General features: G+C 39.4%; 2 protein-coding genes across 12 annotated transcripts; one reads left to right on the top strand and one right to left on the bottom strand.

The window, feature by feature from the left end:
- Positions 1 to 693: 693 nt before the first annotated feature.
- On the top strand, positions 694 to 11,907 carry LOC116265208 (uncharacterized). 6 transcript variants are annotated; one of them, XM_031645762.2, is made up of 7 exons: positions 694 to 1,188; positions 1,887 to 2,012; positions 4,313 to 4,495; positions 10,027 to 10,261; positions 10,593 to 10,815; positions 10,932 to 10,981; positions 11,273 to 11,907. In XM_031645762.2, exons 1-7 carry the CDS (start codon positions 790 to 792, stop codon positions 11,320 to 11,322), a joined length of 1,266 nt encoding a protein of 421 aa, XP_031501622.1. In that variant the 5' UTR covers positions 694 to 789; the 3' UTR covers positions 11,323 to 11,907. The 6 variants fall into 6 exon arrangements, 3 of the variants coding, with proteins under 3 accessions (XP_031501622.1, XP_031501624.1, XP_031501623.1); XR_004175011.2 differs by having other exon boundaries at positions 695 to 1,188; positions 10,932 to 11,162; XR_004175010.2 differs by having other exon boundaries at positions 695 to 1,188; positions 10,932 to 11,176.
- Positions 11,908 to 19,532: 7,625 nt separating this feature from the next.
- Positions 19,533 to 23,345, bottom strand: LOC116266462 (uncharacterized). 6 transcript variants are annotated; one of them, XR_007575085.1, is made up of 7 exons: positions 22,910 to 23,345; positions 22,569 to 22,635; positions 21,649 to 22,054; positions 21,327 to 21,565; positions 20,496 to 20,560; positions 20,274 to 20,402; positions 19,533 to 20,202 (listed from the first exon to the last, which is right to left on the bottom strand). XR_007575085.1 is itself a non-coding variant. In XM_031647700.2 (7 exons), the coding sequence occupies exons 3-7, from the start codon at positions 22,631 to 22,633 to the stop codon at positions 20,173 to 20,175; spliced, it is 528 nt and encodes a 175-aa protein (XP_031503560.1). In that variant the 5' UTR covers positions 22,634 to 22,635; positions 22,910 to 23,015; positions 23,093 to 23,345; the 3' UTR covers positions 19,533 to 20,172. The 6 variants fall into 6 exon arrangements, 4 of the variants coding, with proteins under 4 accessions (XP_031503560.1, XP_031503559.1, XP_031503561.1 ...); XM_031647700.2 differs by lacking the exon at positions 21,649 to 22,054 and having other exon boundaries at positions 22,910 to 23,015; positions 23,093 to 23,345; XM_031647699.2 differs by lacking the exon at positions 21,649 to 22,054.
- Positions 23,346 to 25,872: the final 2,527 nt, after the last annotated feature.

The raw sequence follows: 25,872 nt of genomic DNA, 5'->3' as shown, positions 1-25,872 counted from the left end.
CCCTTCAATGGTTCTTATTATTTCCATTTTTCGGTACCATTACCATGTTAAAGAAATAGCACTCACAAGAATTAAACTAAGAATTATGACTGGACTTTCACTAATTCATAGGTTAAACCAGCTATGCTACACCCCATGAAACCAGCTATTACGGGGGCAAGTTAGATGCATGTTGCTTAACATATCTCGTTTATAAGGTTTGAAAGGTTTTCAATAAGAGATTAAAATTTATAAAATATTAGTATATAGTGCATACTCTGTCACACCCTTCTACTTCGTGGACATGCAAAAAGAGATTACCATGTAAATAAAAATCACACTAGGCCATGAAAAAGAGGAGCATGCCATAGTGGCAGGACCCGACATAATTTTCCGGTGTGCTGTTTGTCGCACAGAAGCAGTGAAGAGCTTCATTTTCCTGGCATAACCAGCTATTTTGACGAGAAACCATGCAAAATAAGCGAGTATCATGTTTTATGTTGCTTAACATAAGTTTGAGCTTTTCCTTGGGATTTTTAGAAGCAAAACTTCTCTCGTTTCTAAATGAAGAAAGCTATTTCACGCTGTTTGACGAATTTAACAGTTAACGATATCTGTTGGGAAAATCAGGGAATCGGATTCCAGTCCATTTTTCAAGGGTTGAACCCAACGTGGGTTAGGATTTGGTGGGTAATCACAAGACGGTTTCACAGTAATTGCCTCATCCAGACAGCGCCAAGGCCAGACCCAGCGGCAGCTAGGCCTCGTCTCCCGCATACTTGAACGTGTAGTTTTTGCAATTTGCAGGGGATGCATGAGGGGGCCGGCATGGGAGATGGCCTGATATTATCGTGCAACCACGCGGGCAGAGCTCCTTCCTTCCCTAATCCATTGCCCGTTTCTCCTCCACCTGCGAACCAACGAGTCTACGTCGCTGCCCCACTGAGGCCATCGAAGAAGAAGCAATTGGGGAGGCCTCTTCTAAGTAGCAGTCCCGATGGCAGCCGCAAAAAGCCGCCACTGCTGCTTGGAGAAGAAGGCCGACGTCGTGGGCATAGTTCAGAAGTTGCCCTGAGCAGAGCGGCAAGGGTCTTCCTCCTCGACGTGAACCCTCTCTGCTATGACGGAAGCCAGCCTAGCCACTACTCTTTCGCTTACTGGACCACTCTCTTACTCTCGCGCGTTGTAGGCCAAGACCCAGTTATGGCTGTAAGCATCTCCCCTTCTTGCTTCAATTATTGTCTGTTTTTGTGGCTGAGTTTGTGTTGGTCGCGCTAGATTGTCCTAATTTTCTGTAGTTTTCAGCTGCATTTTGGATCTCATGTGCGTACACATATCCTGCAAATGGCGTTTCATGGGAGAACTGGTTTTCTACTCTGCCGCTGTGATTAGATTTCTGTTGTTTGTTTTATATGTGTCCGAATTAGAACTCATTGACCTAGTTTTGTGTGGTTGAAGTTCCTTAGGAACGTCTGCCTGTATCAAGGTCCTGCAGATGGTATTCGTAGCAATTATTTTTGCATTTTGTTGATGTGATCGATTCGTTCTATGTATCTCTAGATTTATGTGAATCGGCAACCCGTTAATCTAATGCTATGAGACTTGGGGATTCTCAGTGACCTATTCTATGGATGAGCATCCTGCAAGCAATTTCTGGTATTGTGTTCACAACAGCGTTAGGTGTAGAAGTGAGCAAAACGCTATCACTGGGTCTGGTATTTGCCACATTGCCCCCCAAATTGGGTCGTGGTGGACTACTGTCTGTGGACGATGCAAAAAAAATGGTGACCTTGTTGTTGTGAAATTCTTGGAAAGTGGCCAATTGCAAGTTGATGCAAGTAGCTGACCCGTTGCCGTCATGCTTCAGAAGGTGATGGTGTGATATAGCTAATTTTTAACATGTCTAGGGACGCATAACTCAAAACTCTTCCGCTGTTCATCATGGAGAGAGACAAGGGCAACATCACATGAAGAGAAAAGACAATGGTTCAGGCGGTTGGGATACTTCTAAGATCTTCCCTCATTTTCTCAAGGTCTACCCTCTGTCTTGCAGATGCATCTTTATGAATGTCAGCTTAGGAAATTGTTTTCCTTGAATAGATCTGATTTATAGAATCAATCTACGTCTCTTTGTTCTTGGAGTCCATATAGAATAATTGGTTACGTAAATTTTCCAAGGAAAATGTTACAATAGCATGTTGGTGTGATTGGACAGTCTGACTCACAACAATCCCGTGCTGCAGTTCCCTACTTTTCCCATTCACAGTCTTCTTTGCAACTCATCAACGTGATAACAATTAACACATTAAACAGGATGTGTATTCCAGGATGCTCAATCTTGTCTTTTTTCTTGTGAATGCCTTCTGGCTAGTTTAGCTCTGTTTTATTCTTTTAGCTGATTTCTAGCTTTCTAAGAGAAGGCTGTGGCTTGTTTAAAACATTTTTTGCTCATCTAAATGGTATACTTTCGCGAAGCATAAGCTCTATAACAAGTTATGAAACCTATAGATTTGGCTCCGTAATTCTCATCTTGAGGATCAGGAGACGTGTTTAAAATATAAATGTAATATTGTAGTCAAGCATCTCTGTTAGGTAATTTAGGTCAGTTGCATATTCTTTTGCGCTTTACCATGAGTGCCTCCAAGAAAACTGAAGTAGCAGCATATTTAATATCAGTGTATAACTAAGCTCCTCAGTTCATAATCAACTTAGTGTGTAAAAATGTTACTGTTCTGGAATCTTGTGCGAGCGGAGATGTTCATAATATGCATGCTTCAACTGAATTTGGTAGTTCACATGCATGTAGATTGACTATGTTCATTCTTTTTTGTGTAAGGGAAGCATTTAATGTAAAACACAAAATATATCTAGTAACTATAAAGGTTACTGTTCTGGACCATTCTTGCGAGCATATTTCATGCCATCGGTTCCTCCAATACTAGGTTTCTAGTGCTCCATCTGGATATCGAGGTTTCCACGCATATAGCAGGACCATGATCCCGAGTCCTCACATTATACTTGAAATTTGGATATGACCTTAATAACTGATAACTGTTTCCCACTGGGCATTGCTATCTAAGAAGAATTGAAATTTTGCCAAATATTCTACTATTTAGCTATAGGTGTACGGGAAACTTTCCCACTCAATCTTTCTTTCCTGTTCTAGATGAATGATTTTGTTTTCAGTGCACAAATTATGCTTAACTAAGAGCTTTTGATGCAATTTTCAATTTTGGTTATCTTACTCTATTTGGACTTATGTCGTACTGGGAAATGCATCTCAAATGGGGGTATTTTCTTTTTGTGTTGTTCGTGGAACCATATGTATGTATATAATGAGATCCAAAATTCTATAAAAGATGACATTATAACTATTTATCTCTCTGCATTTGAATGCCTCCTCTATTTCTCTTTCTGCATCAAATGCTAAAGAGAGGGCATTTAATGGAGAGAAAAAGAAAAGTAAATATGGCATCTTGTTTTGTTGAACTTTAGGATATATATATATATATATATATATATATATATATATATATTATATGTATATAGCTTGGGCGCCCCGATCCCGGCGAGGTTCCCCGAGACCGTTAGGTCGAGGCTCTTCTCGTTTGTGTTGCCTCCAGAATCGCCCTGTGAACCGGGGATCTTTGTGTGTGTGTGTGTGCACATTGAATGCTTCTATTTCTCTTTCTGCATTAAAGGCTAAAGAGTGGGCATTTAATGGAGAGAAAAAAACAAGTAAATGTGGTTTTGTTGAACTTTAGGACATATATATACACACACACACACACACACACATGAAAATTGTAGGTTCTTTTGGAAATATCCCCAGTGTGATAGAGGCGGGCTCTTTTCTTGGGTATGAAAGAAAGCGAGTTTGAGATGTTGTTGTCATAGCTAATCAAATATATCTAAAGCTTTTTATGGAAGTCTCTATGAGTGTTTCTTTGCCTAAAAATGAGTGTTTCTTTGCCTAAAAATGAAGGAAAATTTTGAAATTTGACCTTACGAGGGAAAAACTTGGGTAAATCTTTTGAACCTTTTTTTCATTTTTTGACACAACTTTTTTTAAGTAATGGGTTCAGCATTGTTTTCATAATTTTTTTTTTATTGTAAAACATCATATGAATTTTATTTCACATAAAAGATAGCTAGGATAAATCTTGTATAATCTTTTCTCTATTTAAACTTTAACCTACAATCTGACAGCCCCTTAAGATAAGTAAGGTGTAATGAAAATAGACAAGTGAACTTTGCATTTTGTCTTTTCATTTCTTGACTCTATGTCAAAGCCAATTTTCTTTCCAAGTGTTCACTGAGTTTGTTTCATTAGGTATTTGATGGAGAACATGGAAATGAATATCGTAGGCAGTTATTGCCTTCATATAAAGCACATCGCAGGAGATCTTCAGCAGGCTTATCTACGTTCCATAGGATTTCAGGAATTCAGAACATAACATCCAACAAATGTGCAACAGAAAACATCATGGATCTTTTTGATAAATGCAACATCCCGGTAGGCTTACGCTTCCTTTTTGCTTTTCCCATTCTTATCACCTGATTTTAGTTAGAACTTGTTTCCTTTAAATCTAGAACATTGAACATAAAAAATCATGAGCAAGAAATTGTTGTCAAACTTACTTGTCCTCAGTATCTTTTCATCATGGTGCCTTACTAGTAGATAAACTTGCATCATCTTAGAACCTTATGTTTAAAATGTAGACTAAATTATACATTATGTCTGCCGTCTAAACATATGATAGGCATTTTGCCTGATATAATGTGAAGGACTGTAATCCTTCTCAACTATTCTAACTTGGGCTTGTTATTCCTAAAAAGAATTTCCAGCAGAGGGAGATGAAGGACAGAAATAATATAATATATTAAAAGAATGATCTGAGGCCCTGAATTTATGTTATAGAGACCAGCTTTATAAGTTTTGCTATGTTCTTCTTGATTGTATTCCAAAGAGAGAGACACATACAAAGGCACAATTTTTTCTTCATTATTGTGTTAGTCATCAATTGCCCAAATATTTGGGATATACAATGACCTGCACCTCAATCCTATTGCTCGTTTTGTGTCATACCTTTTTCTTAAGCTTTATTTGTTAGAGGGTGTTTGATTTCCTTAGATCTCACATCTGACCTTAGATTTTTTTTGGAGATGTGAGGTTCTGTCAGATGCCTATATCGGAGATATGCAGAGCCCTCAAATATGGGCCTGAACAACTAGCTGAGCAACTTGATCTCGGCTTAATCTCGAGCCGACTCTTTTAGCAAAAGAGTCGAGCTCGAGTTGATGTTTCAACTCATTCATTTAGTCCAGTCGAGTTTGAGTTTGCTAAGAATGCTAACTCAGCTCGCGTAAGCTCAACTTGGCTTGAGTCTTACCCTGATTCCCCCATTCCCCTAAAAGTAAAAGACGCTGTCTCAGACTCTTAATGAGTATCCCAAAACTAAAACCTTAGTCTTGACTCCTGCCCTGTGGTGTCAATTTCTTCCCTGATCTCCACTTTTCAATCGCTGGAGATCCACTGCCACCATCTGCAGGGTCCAACTATCATCGTTCTACATCCATCCATTTGCTAGTCCACCAGCACTGGTAAGTTATAACCTCCTCTTTGTCTCTCTTTACATCCTATGAAATTGAAAAACGGGTATGCTATGCACTAGTGTGTGAAAGTTTGGAAAACTTGTGAAATTGAAAAATCTGTGTGGAAAACATTATAGACCGAAAAATGCTACCGTTCTAATGACAACAAGGCCAGCCAGCCGGTGACCACCATCTTCTCTCTCTCGCACACACGATCTCTTAATACTTTTTTTTCCCCCTCAGGGTACGCCATACACAATCCAAACAAGAGCTGGACACTAGTGGCTCGGGTGGAGCACCACCACGACAACTCTCTCTCTCTCTCTCTCTCTCTCTCTCTCTCAACCTCTTCCTTAATCCACTTATTCTTTTTCCAAAATATGCCATACACCCCTGAACAAGAGCCAGCCATCAGTGGCTAGGGCAGAACTCCACCATTACCCACCATAGGCAACAATCTCTCTCTCACTCTCTTACGTTCTCTCTCTCTCTCTCTCTCTCTCTCTCTCAACCTCTTCCTTAATCCACTTTTTCTTTTTCCAAAATATGCCATACACCCCTGAACAAGAGCCAGCCATCAGTGGCTAGGGCAGAACTCCACCATTACCCACCATAGGCAACAATCTCTCTCTCACTCTCTTACGTTCTCTCTCTCTCTCTCTCACACACACATACGCACACACACACACACAACCTTTTCCTCTTGCTGAATTGATTTAACATCCATACTGCCAAGGGAAGTAGATGTGTCATAGGAAAAAAGAAAGACTCAGGGTCATTGCATAATTTCTTTAATTTATGAATAGAATCAAAACCTTATTCCTTGGCGTTTTAATAAGTTTCTTATTATGTGATTTCTTTCTTGATCATTAATCAAGTCTTTTGATCTATACTTCATCTTTCTTTTCTTAGTTTTGGGTAATGATCAAACTTTTTACTTGTTTTCCTCTTGGTTATGTTCTGGTGGGAATGTATTAAAACTTAGATCTATGTGTATAATGTATATATAGATATGGATATTCTTTGTTGAGATCGTATAGATATCCTATTTGAAAAATAAAAGGTTCAAGACAATTGGGGTTTTGTTTTCAGAGATTGAATGCAACTACTAATTCATGATTGGCATGTCCAGAATGAAAGGTTATTGATTTTGATTTGTATTTGTTACTATCATGGGTTTCCAATAATGTTCTCGGTTCTTCCTATTTCTCCAAAGTTGGACATTGTTTTTGAATGTAAAAAAGTTTATCTAACAAGTCCTGCTCATGCAAGATATTTTCATCTCAGAAAACAATATGGTGCTGACGAGGGTAGGGCTAAGGGTAGGTAGTTTATTGCCTTATCATGATCATACTGAGAGAAATCTCTCAGTAAACAATAACTATGTTAACATGTTATGGCCATTTAACATCTTTTACTCATGAATCACAAATATGAGAACTCTTGTTAGCTTATAAGAGCATATATGTCTGTAGCAGGCTATGCTACAAGACAAAAATCCATCTATGAAGGCCTTGAATCTATTGACGAGGCAGGGAGCCTCCATCTGGTGGTTGTAGACGATGCTCATACATGGCCTATTCTAAGATAATGTAACTGTATAATTTTAATTCTTTGGACTAAAACATCAAAAGCAGCCATCCTACTTTATTCAAATGTATGACAGAAAATAACAGAAATTCATCTGGATTTGGATTTACACTAGTTGGATAATTTGCTAATCAAAGTTATTGAAATTAGAACAAACAAGAGGATACGACTGCCTATACCAATGGACCTGAACAACTACATCGCTGGTTATGGCAGAAGATCAAACTTTATTATAGAGGACACACTTCTCTAGAAATGTGACATACACTTCCTACATCGTTTATAAAATGATGACTATATACACTTCGTACAAATGAATAGTAATAGTAGGAATCTATTATGATATTTTTTCCTAAGCTGTAATGTATGTGTCTAAGATATAAACGACACTTCTTTTTTAAAAATAATAAATGACAAACTTAGGAAGAAAGTATTGTTGATAAGGGCAAATAAGCATGTGATTCAGGATAAAGTTCAGATAATTTACCTATTGGGTTGCATTGTGCTAATGAAAGTCCTATAAATTCCTAAGACACTGAAAATGAAGGAGTTTCTAGAGATCAATGTAAAGTACCTGTAGATGGTGCAAAGAGATCCAAAGCAAAGACTTCTAAAATATATAATGATTTTGTAATGGTATGAAAAAGGAAAATGCAAGTATTCTAATGCATTATTTGTGATTATTGCAAGTTGAATTACATCATCATTGAGAAGACACAAATGGACGTTTTGCTAACAAAAAACAATGATTTCTAAGTTATACTTTAAGTGAAGCTTCTGATGTCATAAATAATATGATAGATATGGATTCCAATGTTGACGTACAGTCAATAAGGGAGATCATTGCAAAGGTAGTGGTAACTGAAGAACATCGTTTTTCTATAGTAGGTAATCGTTGGTCTAGATTCCTTCTTATACTTGATTTTTGTAAGTGGGTGTCAGTTTAAGGAATAGATGCTAAAAGATATGTAAGGAGTTTGATAAAGACAAAAAGAAAAAATTAAAAGAAGTTTTGAAGGTGTGTTGATAAAATTGCTTTGGCTACGGATATGTGGACATCAAATTAACAAGTTGGGAATGTGTCAGTAACAACTGATTTCATTGATAGAGAGTGTAAAATGCAAGAACATATCATCAATTTTATTGAATTTGGGCGATCTCATATTAGGAACCTTATAATAACTGTAATTGTCAAGTATCTTACAGAATGAGAGATTAAAAGAAAATTTGTACCTACTGCAATTGATAATTCTTCTTCAAATGATGTCCTTGTAAGAAAATTAAGGGAGAATATAGAAAAGAGTGATATAAAGAGAGCAAGAGCACCGTTAGCCTCACCACTGCCATTCTTCATTTTTTTTTTTTTCAATATCACACCTCCACTTCCCTTGGCAGCCTGAAACTACTGAGATATTAAATCAATTCAGCAAGAGGAAGATGTTTTGAGAGAGAGAGAGAGAGAGAGAGAGTTGCTTGTGGTCAGTAATGGTGGTGTTTTGTGCTAGTCACCGGTTGCCATCTGTTGTTTAGGGGTGCCTGATGTATTTTTTAGAAGAAAAAAAAGAGGGTGAAGAGGTTGTGAGAGAGTGAGAGTGAGAGTTGCTTGTGGTCAGTAGTGTTGGTGTTCCGGACTAACCATTGGTGGTGGCTCTTGTTTACGGGTGCCAGTTGTACTATGAAAAAAGAGGAGGATTAACCAAGAAATTGTGGGCGTGAAAGAGAGAAATGAAGATGGTGGCCGCTGGCTGGCCTGGTTGTGGCCGTTCACAACTGCATTTTTCAGTTTAGTTGGCATTTGTAACACCAATATATATATATATATATATATATATATATATATATATATATATATATATATATATATATATATATATAACAACTTACTAGAGCCGGTGGACTGGTTGGTGGTCAGATGCCAGAGGATGATGGTCAAGCCCCGCAAATGGTGGTAGTAGACCTCCAACGACCGAAAAGAGGAGGTGAGGGAAGAAATCAAAGCACAGTGGCAAGAGTTGGGACCAGGGTTTAAGTTTTAGGATACTCATTGAAAGGCCGAGACATTGTGTTTTACTTTTAGGGGAAATGGGAGGGTCAGAATTTACTCGAGCTTATTCGAGCTTGAGCAAATCAAGCTCAGCAAGCTTGACTCGAGCTTAGTCAAGCTTAAGCTAGAGCCTCTTTTTCCAGCATAATAGGGGATTCTAGCAAACAAGAGGCCTTCCAAGAGGGCTAAAGAACGCTTGAAAGGCCTTTTGTTTGCTAGGAAAGGAGGGCTTGTCTCTTCTTTGCAGAAAAAAGGGCTCTTGTGATCAAGTGGGCTTCCAAGCCCTTTGGCCAGCCAAAAAGGAGGGTTGTAAAGCCCTCCCACTGACTGGCCAGATGGTTGTGCAAAAGAGAGAGAGAGAGAGAGAGAGAGAGGGAGAGAGAGAGAGAGACCTCACCTGGAAGAGGGCAGCCATGGCTGTCATTTAGAACTTTGAAGTTTTAGAGAGAGAGAGATAGAGAGAGCAGAGAGAAACCCTCATAGAGGGAGAGAGGGACAGATCTGAGGGTCGATTAAACCCATCAAACGCATTTTCAATTGACCCTCGGATCTCAAAACCTTGCATCTAAGATCTGAGGATCTGAAATCACCTCAGGTCTTAGGTTTGCAGCTACAACACACATCATTAGGTTATATTTGGCTAATTATTGGTTAATTACAATTATCTGTTTTAAACTGTTCAATTTCATGACAATGTTAAACTGAATGAAGAATGTGCAATTTAAGTTGCAGTTTGCAAGATACATCAGGTTATGTTTAATTTAAATGTTTAAAAACATGTGTTTTCATTTCAAAATGTCATATCTTTGAACTAGCAGGCAATAAAAGTTGAAGATGCTGAGGCAGATGATGTGATTGCAACACTTGTTGAACAAATTCAACAAAGAGGACTTCATGCTGTCATAGCATCACCTGATAAAGATTTCAAGCAGTTGATATCTGAACGCGTGCAGATGGTAATGCCTATGCCAGAGCTTGGACGGTGGTCATTTTACACATTAAAGCATTATCTCTTGCAGTACAATTGTGACCCAGCATCTGATCTGAGTCTCCGTAAGTATGTTTACATACGACCTTTAACTGTAAAGGATCAAGTGAGTTCTTATTGTCCATAATTGTGCAAATGATGCTGAGCTACTGGAATGAGTAGCAAATATTGGGAAAATCTTGGTGTAGGTTTATTGTGCAGCCTGTATGTTTCTTATGGTCATAAAAAAAGACTTGAAAAGCTGTTGAAAATTTGAAATAAATGTCATAAGCCAACTAATACTCGATATTTTCTTGCTTTTCATGAAGTAGGAAATCTTGATTGTCACTACTGTTCCATTCTCTTTCAAAAGTAAGATGAAGGTCTTTCCTTTGATCTAATGGTGGCATTGTGTAGGTTGCATACTGGGTGATGATGTTGATGGTGTCCCAGGGCTTCAACATGTATCTCCTGGTTTTGGCCGGAAGACGGCTGTCAAACTTATAAAGAAGCATGGTACATTGGAAAACTTGCTGAGAGCTGCTGCAATTAGAACTGTTGGAAAACCTTATGCACAAACTGCTCTGACTGAGCATGCAGATTATCTGCGTAGAAACTTTCGTGTGCTTAGCTTGAGGAGGTTGGTTACTAATTCTCACTTAGGATTCAAAGGAGATCTTGTTGGGACATTGTGGTTTGCTTAGCATCAATTTTTTTTCTTTCCATAACCCATACTTGTCTTCATGTATTTTTCAGGGACATTGACATTCATTTTGACGAGAAATGGTTATCCAAAAGGGACACCTGTAATGACTTGCCTGCTCTTTCCTGCTTCTTCAAGAAGTTAAATTGATTGACATTGGCAAGCATTTTTGTTGATTTTGATTTCTGAGGGGTTGGTGATTCCAAGGGTGTGAAAAGAAAGAGCTTTTGCTCTCTAAATATTTAATCTATGAAATTATCCAGCTCTAGACCAGAAGCCAGAAGGTTAATATGGACTGGTGCACATCTAGCAGTTCTAACTAGTTTCATTAACTACAATTTATGTAATTTGTCTATATAAATGCATCTAACCCACTTTGGTCTCTATTTTCTAGGGAAGCTTGGAAATTCTGCAGTAAGATTGAACCTCGAATCTCATGGCTGAGGTGGTTAAATTATAATGAATCAAGGTCTTTATCCTCTTGTTTCCCCTTTCATTTTCTATTTGGAGGTTGATTCTGGGAACCAAGAAGATTTCGTACTTTTGGAGCACCATGTATGTAAGTTGTACAGGCCTGTCTCGCAACATGGACATTCAGTTGGATGGACGGAGGAAGACTATCATCCTGGAAGAAGTTATTGGGAAAGGACTTGTGATATTTACTGCAGAATTTTGATCTACTGGATGTTCAGTTAATACATGAATGCCCCTTCTATGTCATAAGGAGCCCTGTTTTGTCTGGATACTTATTTGGTGATCAAGGCTATCTCAGTACATCGGTCTCGTGGAAGTTCTACATCCTCTTGATTAAGGGGACAAATAACCATGGATCAGATTTTTTGTCTGACAACGTGTTTCCAGTTGAGATTCTAAGATGTTGCTCTGCAAATACTGATCCACGTTCCTATTTGTATGTTTACAACTTGTCATGTAAATTATTCCATATATTAGGTTCATCATTTCCATTTGGTACTTCTAATGATTTCATTTGGGAATGAAAACTAGATATAGATGTCTTTTTTGTGCTCCCATGAAGGTAATTTTCCTCTCTCTGACTGCATTTCCATATGTTACCTACAGGAAGTTCCTTGCCGATGTCTCCTGTTAATTAGGCCTAGAAAAGATGCCAAACTACTTGCGTTTCAGTTTCGCTTAGCATGTAAGGAGTGCATTTAAACTCAGAAAAGGGGATCAGCAAGCTGCGTATGAAACATAGGTGTTTGTCTCCAACTTTGACAAACTTGTTTGTGATAACTAATATAATTTTGAGCATGCCCGTCTTGAAGTTTATATAAAATAACTTGTTTGAAGTGCTTATTTCGCAAGTACATTTAGAATTCAAATCCTAGTCCAAACAACTTCTTGAGCGTTTCTTAATAAGCTTGGAGTTCAAATTTGTTACTTCTGAAACAATGTGCGTTTGATTAGATCTATTTTCTGGGACGTCATTTAATTATAATCACTGGCAACAAAGTGAAGCCATGAACTGTGAGAATGGGATCAAAGCATGAACCAGGAGCCGAGATTCAACTAATATTGTTTGGGTTGCAAGTGTCACGCATTACTCTTCTGCGCCTATGGATGAGATAATTGTTCCATGTGCAAACACCTAACGTAAAATCCATCCTGATGACAGCGTGCTGCTTCTTGGTACTGAAAGAAGCCTCTTGCCAGCCTTTTTAAGGATATAATAAGATTGTTATTCATAATTTAGTTATGGCAACCTGTGTGTGTGTATGTGTGTGTGTGTGTGTAAACTGTAATGTGTACGCTATATGTATGAAATGTTTGTGCCCTTCCCACTGCAACCGTTTCCTTTCCATCAACTTTTGCCAATGTTCCCTCATCAAGATCAATTTGTCACCATCTTGCCCATCAATACTCTTGTGGCAAGATATTGGTTATGTATGAACCACTTCTCGGATCTGGCTACCCTTGGATTGAATTAGTGAAGAGATTGGAATCTCTTTTACCATGCACATGTTCTGCAGATTAGTGTAAATCGAATTTTCCAAAGGAAGGGGCTTTTCACTTTCACCGAGTACCCAGCACTTAGCCAATGTTTTGTGGGCCTTTTCTCAAAGTCTGATCTTAAAGAAATCAATTTAAAGGTATACTGATCTATGAGAAGAAACACATTTTCCTAGCAAAAGTTCATCCAAACTTTGACTTTGGCGGCAAATAACTATGGACAAGCGCTTCATGGGTCCACAATAAGCGCTTCATGAGTCCACAATAAAAGATTAGGCAGGCCTAATTTGAGTAATCGAATTTGTTGTTAATGGACAAAACACTTCATGAGTCCAGAAACATCAGGCAGGCCTACTTTGAGAAATTGAATTTATTCAACCCTATATGTTGTGTTATTTTCGTCCTGGTATTGCAATTTGCAGTAATCCTTCTCTGAAAGCAAAGCTCATTCTATCTAAATCATCTCGCCCTGAGTTAATGGTGGCCAGGGCCTTGCTGGTGGAAGCCTTTGCCTATCTGCCGAACATTCTGTTCATAGAAGCTCCCACTGCAACTAATCGGCTGCCCAATCTCACTTGTTTCATTGTGCTCATCTATACTGATGCAGCTTCCTTCTAAAGACAATACTGGTGGTAATGAGTAAAGGCGATAATGGTGGTATAGGTGGTATTGATAAGGAAACAACATCTGGCCAAGATAATGGTGGAAGTAATAAACAACAGCAGCTGGCCAAGCAGTTACTAAGACTATCGACAAGACAACAAGAGATAAAGATGCAGCTGTCAAACAGGGAGGCACAACAACAGGGAAATAACAATTTAAATTAAATATTGTTTCCTCTTGTAAAGATCGAAACAATCCCTGTAATTCAGGAAATGAGTTTGATGGTGTTTGTAATTCTATTTTGGAGATCTAGGTCTATATCATTATAAAAAATGATAGTTGTCATTTCCATAGACGTAGGTGCGAGTTTACACCGAACCATTTATACCAGGCGTTCATTTCTTGACTCTTTTTTTCCTTCATGGTATCAGAGCAGGATGACCACATGGAGCATGACAATCCTTCTCAAAGATCAGCATTTGCTCCAACCAAATATCTATACGCATATAATCTGAGTGTAGCCAACTTTGTGTCAATCAAGCTTAATCAAAATAATTTTCTGCTATGGCAAATGCAAATGATGGGGCTCATTGAGAGCCTGGATATGACTAGTTTTCTAGACGAAGAATATCAGTCTCCCGCACAGTTTCTCACCACCTCTAATGGAAATGCAATCATAGAACTTAATCCTGACTATCTCGCATGACAAAAGTCAGATCGACTACTTACAAGATGGATCATTGGAATTCTTGATGAGGAGATCTTGAGCATTATCATTGGACAAAAGATTTTCATGGAGGTATGGACCACCTTAACTCAGCATTTTGCTAATAAGTTTAAGGAATGGGAAATGTTTCTTATGCAAAAACCTCAAATGCATAAGAAAAGGAATTCGTCTATCGATGAATACATTCGAAGTGTTAAAAAAATTTCTGAGGAGCTCTCTGCCGTTGAAAAACCTATTGCATATGAGACTAAAGTTTTTTGGCTTCTCACTGGTCTCAGAAGGGATTATGAATCCTTACAAACAACCATAACTAACAACCATTTTGAAACCACCAGCACCCTTATATCTTGAGGTAGTCACACTTCCTCAAAATCATGAAATATGAGGACGTTAGAAGGAGATTCCCCTCGCACCCAAGTTGCTTTTACTAGTCACTACCAAACAAATCAAAGGAACAAAGGAGGAAAAAATCAAAGCTTTAATTCCAAAGGACGTGGCTTTATGCAAGCTAATCAAGGTGGTTCATGGATCTCAAACAACAGAAATAAAGATGGCAATCAGAACCGATTGGCTCAGGAAAAGGGCGTTATATGCAAAATATGTAGGAAAAAATAAATCAAAGGAACAAAGGAGGAAAAAATCAAAGCTTTAATTCCAAAGGACGTGGCTTTATGCAAGCTAGTCAAGGTGGTTCATGGATCTCAAACAACAAAAATAAAGATGACAATCAGAACCGATCGGCTCAGGACAAGGGCGTTATATGCCAAATATGCAGCAAGAAGAACCATAGCACTTTCAATTGCTGGCATAGATTTAATCTGGCGTTTCGGCTACAACAGGTCCCACAAGTATTAGCCGCCATGAAAACAACTGATAGTCAGGATCAACAATGGTTTTTCGACATCGGTGTCTCGACTCATGTAGATATCTAACATAGGCAATCTCAATTCTCTATGAAAATATTTTGGGACAGATAAAGTAATAGTTGGAAATAGAGAAAAATTAGATAGTACTCATGTTAGACAGGCTACTATAGCAAATGGGTGACAAAAACTTATTCTTGATAATGTTTTAGTCGTTCTCAAGATCACGAAAAATCTTATCTTTGTCAGTCAATTAACATCTGATCTCCCTTATATTTTTGTGTTTTCAACTAATGAGTTTGTTGTGAAGGAAAAGACGACCAACAAGGTGGTAATTATGGGGAAGAGGCATGAAGATCTCTATGCACTTGAAAATAAAGGAGAAGACAGCGACCAGATCCATGAAGTATATTTCTCTACAAGATTTCAAGCAATGAATACAGAAATATGGCACCAACGTCTAGGCAATATTCATAAAGAGGTAGTAGATTTTCTTGCAAATAAAAGGCTATTTGTGTGACAGGTTTTAGTCAACAGATAGCAAAAATATGTTGTCTTCCTTTCTTACTAGTGGATGAACATTGTGAAAATGGTCTTGACAAGGTTCACTGTAATTTATGGGGACCAACTCCAATTATTTCAGTTGATAAATTCTGATTTTATGCTGTTTTTATTGACGAGGCCACATGGTTCACTTGGTTCTATCCCTTGCACCACAAATTAGAATTACACCAAGTATTTACAATTTTTCATGAATATGTTGAAAATCAGTTTGATAAGAAAATTAAGAAGTTTCAAACGGATGAAGGAGGTGATTTCAATAGTCTTAAACTATCACCGTATCTGCAAGAAAATGGAATACATCACCACAAGGCCTGTCCTATGACACACCACAAAATGGAATGGCAAAACAATGCCATAGAGCCATCGTGGAACTTGGGTTGGCAATGATGTTCAACGCAAATATACTAGCTCGCTACTGGGTTGAAACTTTTTTCACTGCAGACTGTCTTATTAATAAACTACCCACTCGAATGTTGAAGATGAAGTCTTGTTTTAAACTTGCTTTTGGAAAAAGTCCTCCTTACTCATGTTTAAGAACACTTGGGACTAAATGTTTTCCATATCTAAGAGACTACGCTCTCAACAAACTTGAGCCCAAGGTCTCTACCATGCATGTTTTTGGGATATAGTAATACACAATGTATTACACATAAGGGATACAAGTGCTTGTATCCACCTAGAGGAAGAATGTGCTTATCCCGACATGTTGTCTTTGATGAAAGCATTTTTCCATATAAACAATTTAGAGCATTATTTTCTTCTATGTCAAATTATAAAGAAGGTGTTACCTATAGCGATTGGACTGAACTAGATTGTTGCCCAAATATTTCAATGAAAACAAAAAAGATTCATGTCGAGTGATCAACCACCATCATCTCTTGCACGATGGTTCATTAGACAATATTTCATCACAAGAGACATGTTATATAAGAAATTGATCATTTTTTTCAACAGAAAATGAGGCACATCAGCATGAAGAAAGACGGCCAAGTCAGGAAAGCCATCATGAAGGAAGTCAGTCTAGTCAACTCTCCACGAGCTCAAATTCTCACTGCATGGTAACTCGGGCTAAGGCTGGTATCTAGAAAAACCAAATCTCAAGTATTTTTGGGCATTAACAGTACCAATTGAACATAAAATTATTAAGCATGCTCTTAAGGATCTAGGTTGTGTCGCTGCCACAAAGGAAAAGATGCATGCCTTGGAACAGTGCCACACATGGACGTTGGTACCACACAAACAAGGTATGCATGTCATTTCAACTCGGTGGGTGTTTAAAAAAAAACTCAAGAGTGATGGAACTGTAGAGCGACTAAAGGCTAGGCTTGTTGCTTGTGGGTTCAATCAAGTGCATGACATTGATTTTCTAGAAACTTTTCTTCATGTTATAAAGCCAACGACTATTAGAATTGTGCTAACTATTGCTCTATCTCACAATTGGGACATCAGGCAAATGGATGTGAAAAAGCCTTTTTACATGGCGATTTGGATCAAACTATGTTTATTGAACAATCAACAGAATGGCCAAAAACCAAGTTATATATGCAAGCTGCATAGAGCCCTATTTGGCTTGCGGCAAAGCATGATATAACCTATTTGACACTTATCTTCTATCAAAAGGCTTTTTTTCCAGCATTCTGACCTTTCATTATTTATTTACAAAGAAGGACGTGGCATTATACCCCTACTCATGTACGCTGATGATATAATCTTAACTGGCAGCAATTCTATGCTTCTCCAAGAATTCATTTGGGATATTAGGAGTTTTCTATGAAGGATTTGGGTTATCTCTATCACTTAGTTAGAATAGAAGTAATTAAACTTTCAGGTGGGCTCTTTCTCAATAAAAAACAGTATGCCTATAGCTCGATAGAAAGTGTTACAATGACATCATTTCACTCCCTTGATTCAAAATTATAAAACTCCAGTTGATGATACTCCTTTTTTGGATCATATACTTTTTCAAAGCTTGGTTGGAGGATTACAATATCTCACTTTTACACAGCCAACATTTCTTTTGCTATCAACTTCATTAGTTAATACATGCAAACACCTATGATAAGTCATTTCCAACTGGTTAAAAAGCTTATTCGATATGTTAGTGGCTCCATTAGTTTTAGATGTCATTTATATTCTCAAGGGCAAATTCAACTTCATGCCTTCTCTCATTTTGACTAGGCTGGCTGTCAAGAAACTCGTCGCTCCACTACTGATTTTGTTACATTTCTTGGGACTAATCCTATCTCATGGACAGCAAAGGAGGAATCCACAGTGGCTAAATCTACCACCAAGGGTGAGTGTCGCTCAATGGCGTCTGCCGCTGCTGAGTGTCTCTCAATGGCATCTCGGAACCACCTGTTCTCTATTGTGAAACCTATAGGCACTTTAAGTATCCATAAAACCCGTTTTTCATTATTGTATGAAGCATGTGGAATTGGATTATCATTTCTTAAGGGAAATGGTTGCACTCGGTCTTCTTACCACTCAGTTTGTTTCATTCATCCTGACATATTTACGGAAACTCTTTCAATAACCACCTTCGAATTTTAAGAGGCAAACTTGCACTTTCCATATTGCGGCCTATTTGAGGGACGCTAAAGTCAATACTGGCAGTAATGATGGTAAAGGCGATAATGGTAGTATTGATAAGGAAACGACATCTAGCCAAGATAACGGTGGTAGTAATAAACAAACAACAGCTGGCCAAACAATTACTAAGATTATCGACAAGACAACAAGAGATAAAGATGCAACAGTCAAGTTAGGAGGCATAACAACCAAACAGGAAAATAACAACTGTAAATTAAATATTGCTTTTTCTTGTAAAGATTGAAACAATCCTTGTAATTCAGGAAATGATTTTGATAGTGCTTGTAATTCTATTATAAGTAAAGACCATGGGTTCATTTCTTGAGTCTCTTTTCTGCTCACCTTCTAGTACACTATCAATCTTGGCCCGAACCATTTGTTTCTTCTAGATCTTGGGGGGCGCTTTGATATGGTCTGCCTCTTCATCCAACCACCAAACCCTTCCCTGCAACTCCTACCGATGCTACCACGCGGAGACTAAAAGAACAAAAAGGAGGAGGAATGCACGATCTCTGTCTTCTCTCATGCTTCGTGCATCAAGACGTCACCTCCACGAACCTCACTCTGACAACCTCAGATGCAAGAGGTGTTCTTAGGGCTGAACACGAGCCGAGTCGAGCCCGAGCTCGGCCAGCTCGAACTCGGCTCGACTAAGTAAGACCTCGAGCTCGGCTCGACTCGAACTCGAAAATAGCTCGACTACACTAGCTCGAACTTGACTCGATAGTCACGTGTCGAGCTTGAGCTCGACTCGATTAAGCTCGATAAACTCGTTTGGTATTCATCCTCACTTGTCAAGCTCGAGCTCGATTAAGGTTCAATAAACTCGTTTGGTACTCATCTTATGAAGCTCGATTAACGCTCGATAAACTCGTTACTACTCATCCTTATCGAGCTCGATTAAGGCTTGATAAACTCGTTTGGTACTCATCCTTATCGAGCACAATTAAGGCTCGATTAACTCGTTACCAAGGAACACAAAAAAGAAAACTTATCTATTGCAACAGAAACAAGATTTTGGTAACCAAGAGGCAAGAACCTACTAGCTGATAAATACCCTTTAAAAATCTGCAATGCCTCCTTCAAATAATTACTCAAAAGAACATGTGGAGAAGCATTTTCTTCGATGTCCAGTGCAACTCCATCCCTTTGCATACACACCTTAACAGCCTTCATATATTTCCACAAGGAATGAGCATATGGAATCATACAAGGAATTATGTAATGAAAAGAAATTGACATATTCGCTTCCACCAAATCACAAACATGTACACTATTAAAGACGTGGACATAACTGAGAAGCATAGACATAAAATAACTTAGAAAGTGCACAAAAGTTATCAGGGAAAAGGCTAAGGTGTAGCATCTTATGAAATTTTTTACAGAAATACCACAAAAGAATGAGCATAAAGCCAGATTTTTAACATACAGCATCCCACTGCCATGCAAGGCCAACATGATGCATCTTTCAAACTATGGGTATGCATCACATGGGACAAAGTCATATGGAATACATCAGATAATACAAGTGCTCCCATAGCACAATTTTTCTCATTGGTATGCCTTGTGGATATGAAGATACCAGCAAACAATGAATAGATCTTCTCACTAATTTGCATCACAGGACAGCCATGCTTAATCTTGCAATGCAAGCGACCACTTACCAGTCAGTCAGTCACTAATCGGATGAGCCACTCCACTAATTGGTGTTACCTCTATTTCAGAATATCATATCTAATGATTTTAGGTCTCATAGAAGATTGAAAATGACCTGAAAATTTTACCACCATATCCTGACAGAAACCTGTAAACGAAGATGGCAGTTCCACGAGGCCATTTAATTGCCTAAAAGCCACTGATCAAGTGCGTCCAACATTCACTTTGGGGATCACCACTTGTACTTGTGCCCTTCCTGGGCAATCTCAGATCAACCATGCAATGGACGTGCTTCTGCATGGGCCAGAGCACCTCATTTCTTTAGGGGTATGGCAACTCTGGTTCAACAAACTGTTTAAGAAAAAAGATCAGTAAAGAAGGAAGCAAATCAAGAATATGGAGCCTGAAGAAACAAGATTCACCTTTGTCCACAAAGAGTCCATCTCTCCTTTGAGGTCCACATTGACAAACCATGAACTGTAATACCTTTTAATTTCTATAGCCATAGGGACATGCACTTCTAGATCATTTCTGTCTTCCAAATTAAAAACCTAGACAATGAAATGATACAAGTGAAGGGAAGTTCTAGAGAACTTATAAAAACAAAACATTAAAACAAAGCAAATAAAAAAGCTTCAAGTAACCTTAGAATCCAGAATTTCTTCCAACTCAGAAATTTGATATTCACAATCCTCCGCTGATGATACACCTAAAACAACAGGGTATGGAGTATAACTTCAGACAAAATCATCATAACATAAAAGAAAATGACAGAACGAAGCAGAACATGTTGCTAGTTGCTACTAAGAAACCTACGAAAATTAACACTATCGTTTACCTCAGTGAGCTTCTACTTAAAGAAACTAAGCTTGAAATGTGAAAAGAACCAATCTTGAGACTGCATTCTATGACATACTTCTGATTTTGGAAAAACAGTGTTCAAGGAGATGACATAATGGCGAGCTGGCTAAGACTTCAAAAGAATGTTGATACCAACAGTTATTACTCATTGCACTTGGGAAACATAAAAAAAATCAATTAAATGAATCACAATGGCACAAAGATCAGAAATTATAAACGGCACTTAATAAAAAAATGCAGGTCCCGCAGATTGTTAGAATACCATGTAATAGGGAACCGGGTCTGGATATGGACCCGGTACCCATGGGCATGGGAATCGAGGATGGGCTCGGTTCCTTAGGTGGGTCTCTCTTCCTCCCTCTTTTATTCTAATCACTTATTGTAATTGTTGATTAAGTGAATTAAGTTTTCTCTCTCCTAGGGTTACGGTTTTGCCCCTAGATTAGAGCCGTGGTCTTTCACCTCGTTCTGAGGTTTTTCACGTAAATCCTGTGTTTGCTTTTCTTTCTCTTCTTCCGCTATGTATTTTTACATGGTATCAGAGCCAAAATCGTGTTGTTTGGCTTCTTCGTTCGTGTGTGATTTGGGGTTTCTTTTGGAACCCTAAGTCTGACCTTGCTGGAGTTCTAAGTCCCGCCGCCGACGCAGCTCATCATCCCACCGCCGCCCGCCGTCGCCTGGCGTGCGCCACCGCCCGACGTCGCCTGGGTGCACCAACGCAGCTCGCAGTTCGACGCCGCCCGCCGTCGCCTTGCTTGTTCGCCGCCCTGTGCCTGCTTGCCGAAAATCCTGTTGCTCTGCCGCTGCCCGTCCTCCATTGTAGGCAAAGTGCCACAGTGCCCGGGTCCTCCTCCTGCGTTTTTTTGGTACTCTCTGACTATTGGATTTTTTTGTGGTCGTTATGGCTGAAGAGATGACCTCCAAGACCGATATTACCTTTGACATGGGCAGCAATACCAAGAGCGAAAATTTGCATGTTCCTGTCACCTCTATTCAGCTGAACAAAGACAATTATCTCTCTTGGTCTGCTGCGCTTGAAATTGGGATCACTAGTCGCGGTCGTCTGCCCTATATCACTGGGGAGAAACCTGCGCCTAGTAAAACTGATCCTGGATGGGCGACTTGGGCGTTGGAAGATAATCAAGTTAAGGTTTGGATTATTAGTTCTGTTTCTACAGATATTCAGCCCCTTATTTTGCAAAAGTTAACCTCATATGACATGTGGACTGTACTTGCGAGGATGTATGGCCGTAAAAAGAGAGTCCTGCGTACATACCAGATTAAATGCAGCATCTATTCTCTTAAACAGGGTGACTTGTCTGTGGCTTCCTTCTATGCAGCCCTGAAGATTAAATGGGAGGAACTGGATGATCATGTGAATGATGACTGGAATTGTGGTTTTGACCATGAACTGTACTGGCAGAAAGAATGGATAGACCGCACTTTTATTTTTCTGGGAAGTCTGCGTGATGAGTTTGAATCCATTATGAGTCAAATTCTCAACTGTGACGAGACCCCTGGAATTGAGGAGGTGTATGCCCGGGTGGAATATGAGGAACAACACCGTCATCAAGAAAGAAGAAGCCCTTGCAGGGTTTTGTAAACTAAAACAACCAGTTATACGAAGGACTAGAAATTAATTGAAGATATAGATAAAATGGAGAATTAGGACTCATAAACTAGCCGCATCAACATAGGCATAATGCCCCATTATGACTCCTACAAATTGTTGCACGCCATAGTCTGCAGACTCAATAATAAGCAATATCCATTCATAATTTCTCCAAACTATCGACCCACTGATATACATGAAAAACTAATGAAAAGATAGATGAGATGAACAAGGCAGTACAAACCTGACAAAGTAAGTCTCCATTGCTGACAGCAACAAGCTTATGGTCCACGGTAAACTCCAGATCATAGCTGAATAAAACAAAGGAACCATTCACATATATGGAAGACCAACAAAGGAAAATGAAATAAACCCCAGACAGGCAGATTGAGATATTCATTTATCTAGCTATTCTAATCTCTGGATCATAGCTTACTTGAAGGCACAGACCAGTTACATAGAAATGTGGACTACAACTAAACAAAAACATTAGAAAAACCAATAAACCGATAAAAATAGGAATCACAATGAAAACAAGAGAAATAATGCAGAAAAAAAAGCGTGTGAGAGAGAGAGAGAACTTACACAAGCAGGAATCTTCAACAGGAACTTACACATGCAGGAACCTTGGGCTGAAAGCAGAGCAGAGTAGCCGGTTGACCTTGAAGGCTTGAAGGATAAAGGAAGTGGCCTGCAGGCGAGTAAAGGTTAGGCGGTAGGCCGTTAGGGTTGCAAACTCACAATGAAGGAAAAGTTTCAGTCACTCACAGACTGAGAACGGGAGAAGAGAAGGAGAAGTCGGAGAGAGGCAGAGAGGAAGAGGGATAACGGGAGAAGGAGAAGTCGGAGAGAGGCAGAGAGGAAGAGGGATAACGGGAGAAGAGAAGGAGAAGCCGAAGAGAGGTAGAGGGATAATGGGAGAAGAGAAGGAGAAGTCGGAGAGAGGCAGGGAGAAGAGAAGGAGAAGTCGGAGAGAGGCAGAGAGCCAGGAGGATAGTCGGAGTTGGAGAAAATGAAACCCTAAAACAAAAAAGTGTTTCTCACCTGAGACGATTCTGAACGGGTTTTAAAAAACCGGTATTTTAATACATTCGAGCCGAGTCGAGCTTTAACAAGTCCAGTTGAGTAAACTCGAGCTCGACTCGTTTAGTTAAACGAGTCGACCCGCAAACTCGAGCTCGACTCGTTTAGATAAAGATGCAGCTCGAACTCGCTTATGAGTCAAGCTTAAACGAGTTGAGCTCGAGTAGCTTGACTTGTTGTGCAGCCCTAGGTGTTCTGCCTGTTCGATCAGGCGAGGTCGAGTGTTGGCACTGCCTGCGAGAACATCTAAGTCATGTCCGAATGAGGGTCCTACTGCTAAAACCAGTAGCAAAATACGAATGAGGTCGAGTGCTTCTCTCTCTCTCAGCGAGGAGGTGGTCGGGCAGAGGAGCTATTCTGTAGGCATTACTCTAGAGTTTAACGTTAAAAGGTTTATTTTTTAATACTGAGGTTGTTTGTGTGTCTCTACCTCTGACTCTCCATATATTTTTATTATCAACTCTCTCTTTTCCTCTTTCTTTAGGTTTAATAGTATATCGCTTTTCAAATGATAAATAATACAACTGGTCAGCATATAGCAACCATCAACCATGTATTTAAAGGATGGAAGCACAAGCATGTGCACATTTGCATTGTGTATAGGTTATTATGCATGCCAGCCAAGTACTCACAAAAGTGGGCAGAGATACCAACAGAAGTAGGCCAGAGGTACAATTGTTGTGCCCTGAAAGCTATGCACCATGCATAGCCATGCCCGTACTCTCTCGTCCTAGCAAATGCTATCTTGTTTGTATTGAGAAGTGTTGACATGGAATTAGAGTGTCCTCGTGGACACCAAATAGATAGGTTCTTGTCCCCTCCCTTCTCTTTCTTTCTCAAATACACACAGGTGTGTATATATATATATATATATATATATATATATATATATATATATATATATATATATATATATACACACACACACGTACACACAACAAATTGCATGCGCTTTGTACACACCTACATACATGCAGACGGGTTTAATATTGTATATAATTTGTCAAACGTGTGAAAGTCATCTTACGATAGTCTTTCACAAGTTGTGGTAAGCTCATAAGTTAGATAGAGGTCTATTCGTTTCGTGCCGGTTTATCAGCCCTATCTGCATCCTTGCAGCCGCATGCTCCTTGAAGGATTACTTCACAAGTTAATTCAATTTTAGGTGAAAAAAAACAAATTAAAAGCTACAAGAAGTCCCCAAATCTTTAATGATGTTTGAAGTTGGGTATTCTTCCTCTCGGCTGGGCAAGGACTAGACCCTCCTCTTGTATTCGTGCCTATTCTCATGCGAGCGGCTGGTCCTCCCTTGTAAGATCAAAATACCTGACCAACTCTAGTTTATGGTTAGCTAAGTTCCCTAGTAGAGCTTCGGCGACCAATGGGGGTGGCTTGAGGTCGCCCATCCTTTTCAATGGCAGCTCGGGAGCGGTGAAAAAATTAATTTCTGGCTGGATGCGTGGGTTTGCGACATCCTCACTACCCTCATATCGGCTGATGATTTCATCACCTTGGACCATCGTCTCCATGAATCTCTCTTGTAGGTGTATGGTGACAGGCGGAACCTCATGGCAGCCATCTCTTCTCCATGGATTAGGATGGTGCTGTCAACTAGCAGCTGCTTGGTTGAGATCCTTGATGCCCTTGTTTGGAGATCAAACTTTGCTGCTCAGTTGACTAGAAGCGTGATTGTATTAGGCCCAGGAAAGACCAAGAATCTTGGCAGAAATATCTATGGAACTCGGGGGCGCCTCTTGCCATGGTCTGGTTTACCTACCTTGCTTGTGAGGGCCGAATGCACACCTTCAACAGATTGAAACGAGCAGGCTTTCCCTTGGGCAATCAGTGTGTTTTTTGTGAGCATGATGGGGAATCATTTAGCCATATTTTTGTTGAGTGCCACTTCGCCAAGAAAGTATGGGTGCATCGAGCGAGCAAGTTTGTCCGCAGGCTGTCCCTGACCTGATGTCACTGGCTCCATAATCAGGTGGATGGAAACCAGCTTCAAACGTGGCTGGTTGGTTTTTTCCCTTTCACCATGGCCAATGCTTGGAAACTACGGAACAGGGTGATTCATGGCGCATCAAGGCTGCACTATGGCAGTTTCTGTGAGATGGTTTGGAAGGACCTGTTGGATTTTGGGGATGGGACTCATAGGAGCCTCTCACACAGGAAGGGTCATGCTGAAGCTCTCTTATGCTTCATGACAGGTAGCGGTTTTGGAGAGGAGGCGAGTCATAAAGGTCGCCTCATCATTCAAACGTCTCGGGGAGACAGGTTTTCTTTGCCTCTTGTCGCCTACCTTTGTTCCGAAGTTAGTTATATGTGTAGGACATTTTAATATTGTCAAAAACACCAAGTAAAAAAAAGAAAAAAAACCAAAATGAAACCACGAAAACAAGTTTTAGGGATTGGATGAAAGTAAACTTTGTTAGTTAGTTTGTATGTGCAACTCGTTATAACCA

Source organism: Nymphaea colorata, chromosome 12 (genome assembly GCF_008831285.2).
Source record: "Nymphaea colorata isolate Beijing-Zhang1983 chromosome 12, ASM883128v2, whole genome shotgun sequence".
Taxonomy (NCBI): domain Eukaryota; kingdom Viridiplantae; phylum Streptophyta; class Magnoliopsida; order Nymphaeales; family Nymphaeaceae; genus Nymphaea; species Nymphaea colorata.
Note: the sequence above shows the minus strand (reverse complement) of the source record. Positions and strands in the feature narration are given on the sequence as shown.

Excerpts from the sequence above, each read along its gene's own strand:
- LOC116266462 (XM_031647698.2), bottom strand. The coding sequence starts at position 21,657 with ATGTCAAAGGTAATATCGGTCTTGGAGGTCATCTCTTCAGCCATAACG. Across the intron at positions 20,403-20,495 it reads AAGAAATTCTGGATTCTAAG|GTTTTTAATTTGGAAGACAG; the intron begins GTTACTTGAAGC and ends TTCATTGTCTAG. Across the intron at positions 20,203-20,273 it reads TGGACTCTTTGTGGACAAAG|TTTGTTGAACCAGAGTTGCC; the intron begins GTGAATCTTGTT and ends TTTCTTAAACAG.
- LOC116265208 (XM_031645762.2), top strand. The coding sequence starts at position 790 with ATGCATGAGGGGGCCGGCATGGGAGATGGCCTGATATTATCGTGCAAC. Across the intron at positions 1,189-1,886 it reads GCCAAGACCCAGTTATGGCT|GGACGCATAACTCAAAACTC; the intron begins GTAAGCATCTCC and ends TAACATGTCTAG. Across the intron at positions 10,982-11,272 it reads GTTATCCAAAAGGGACACCT|GGAAGCTTGGAAATTCTGCA; the intron begins GTAATGACTTGC and ends TCTATTTTCTAG.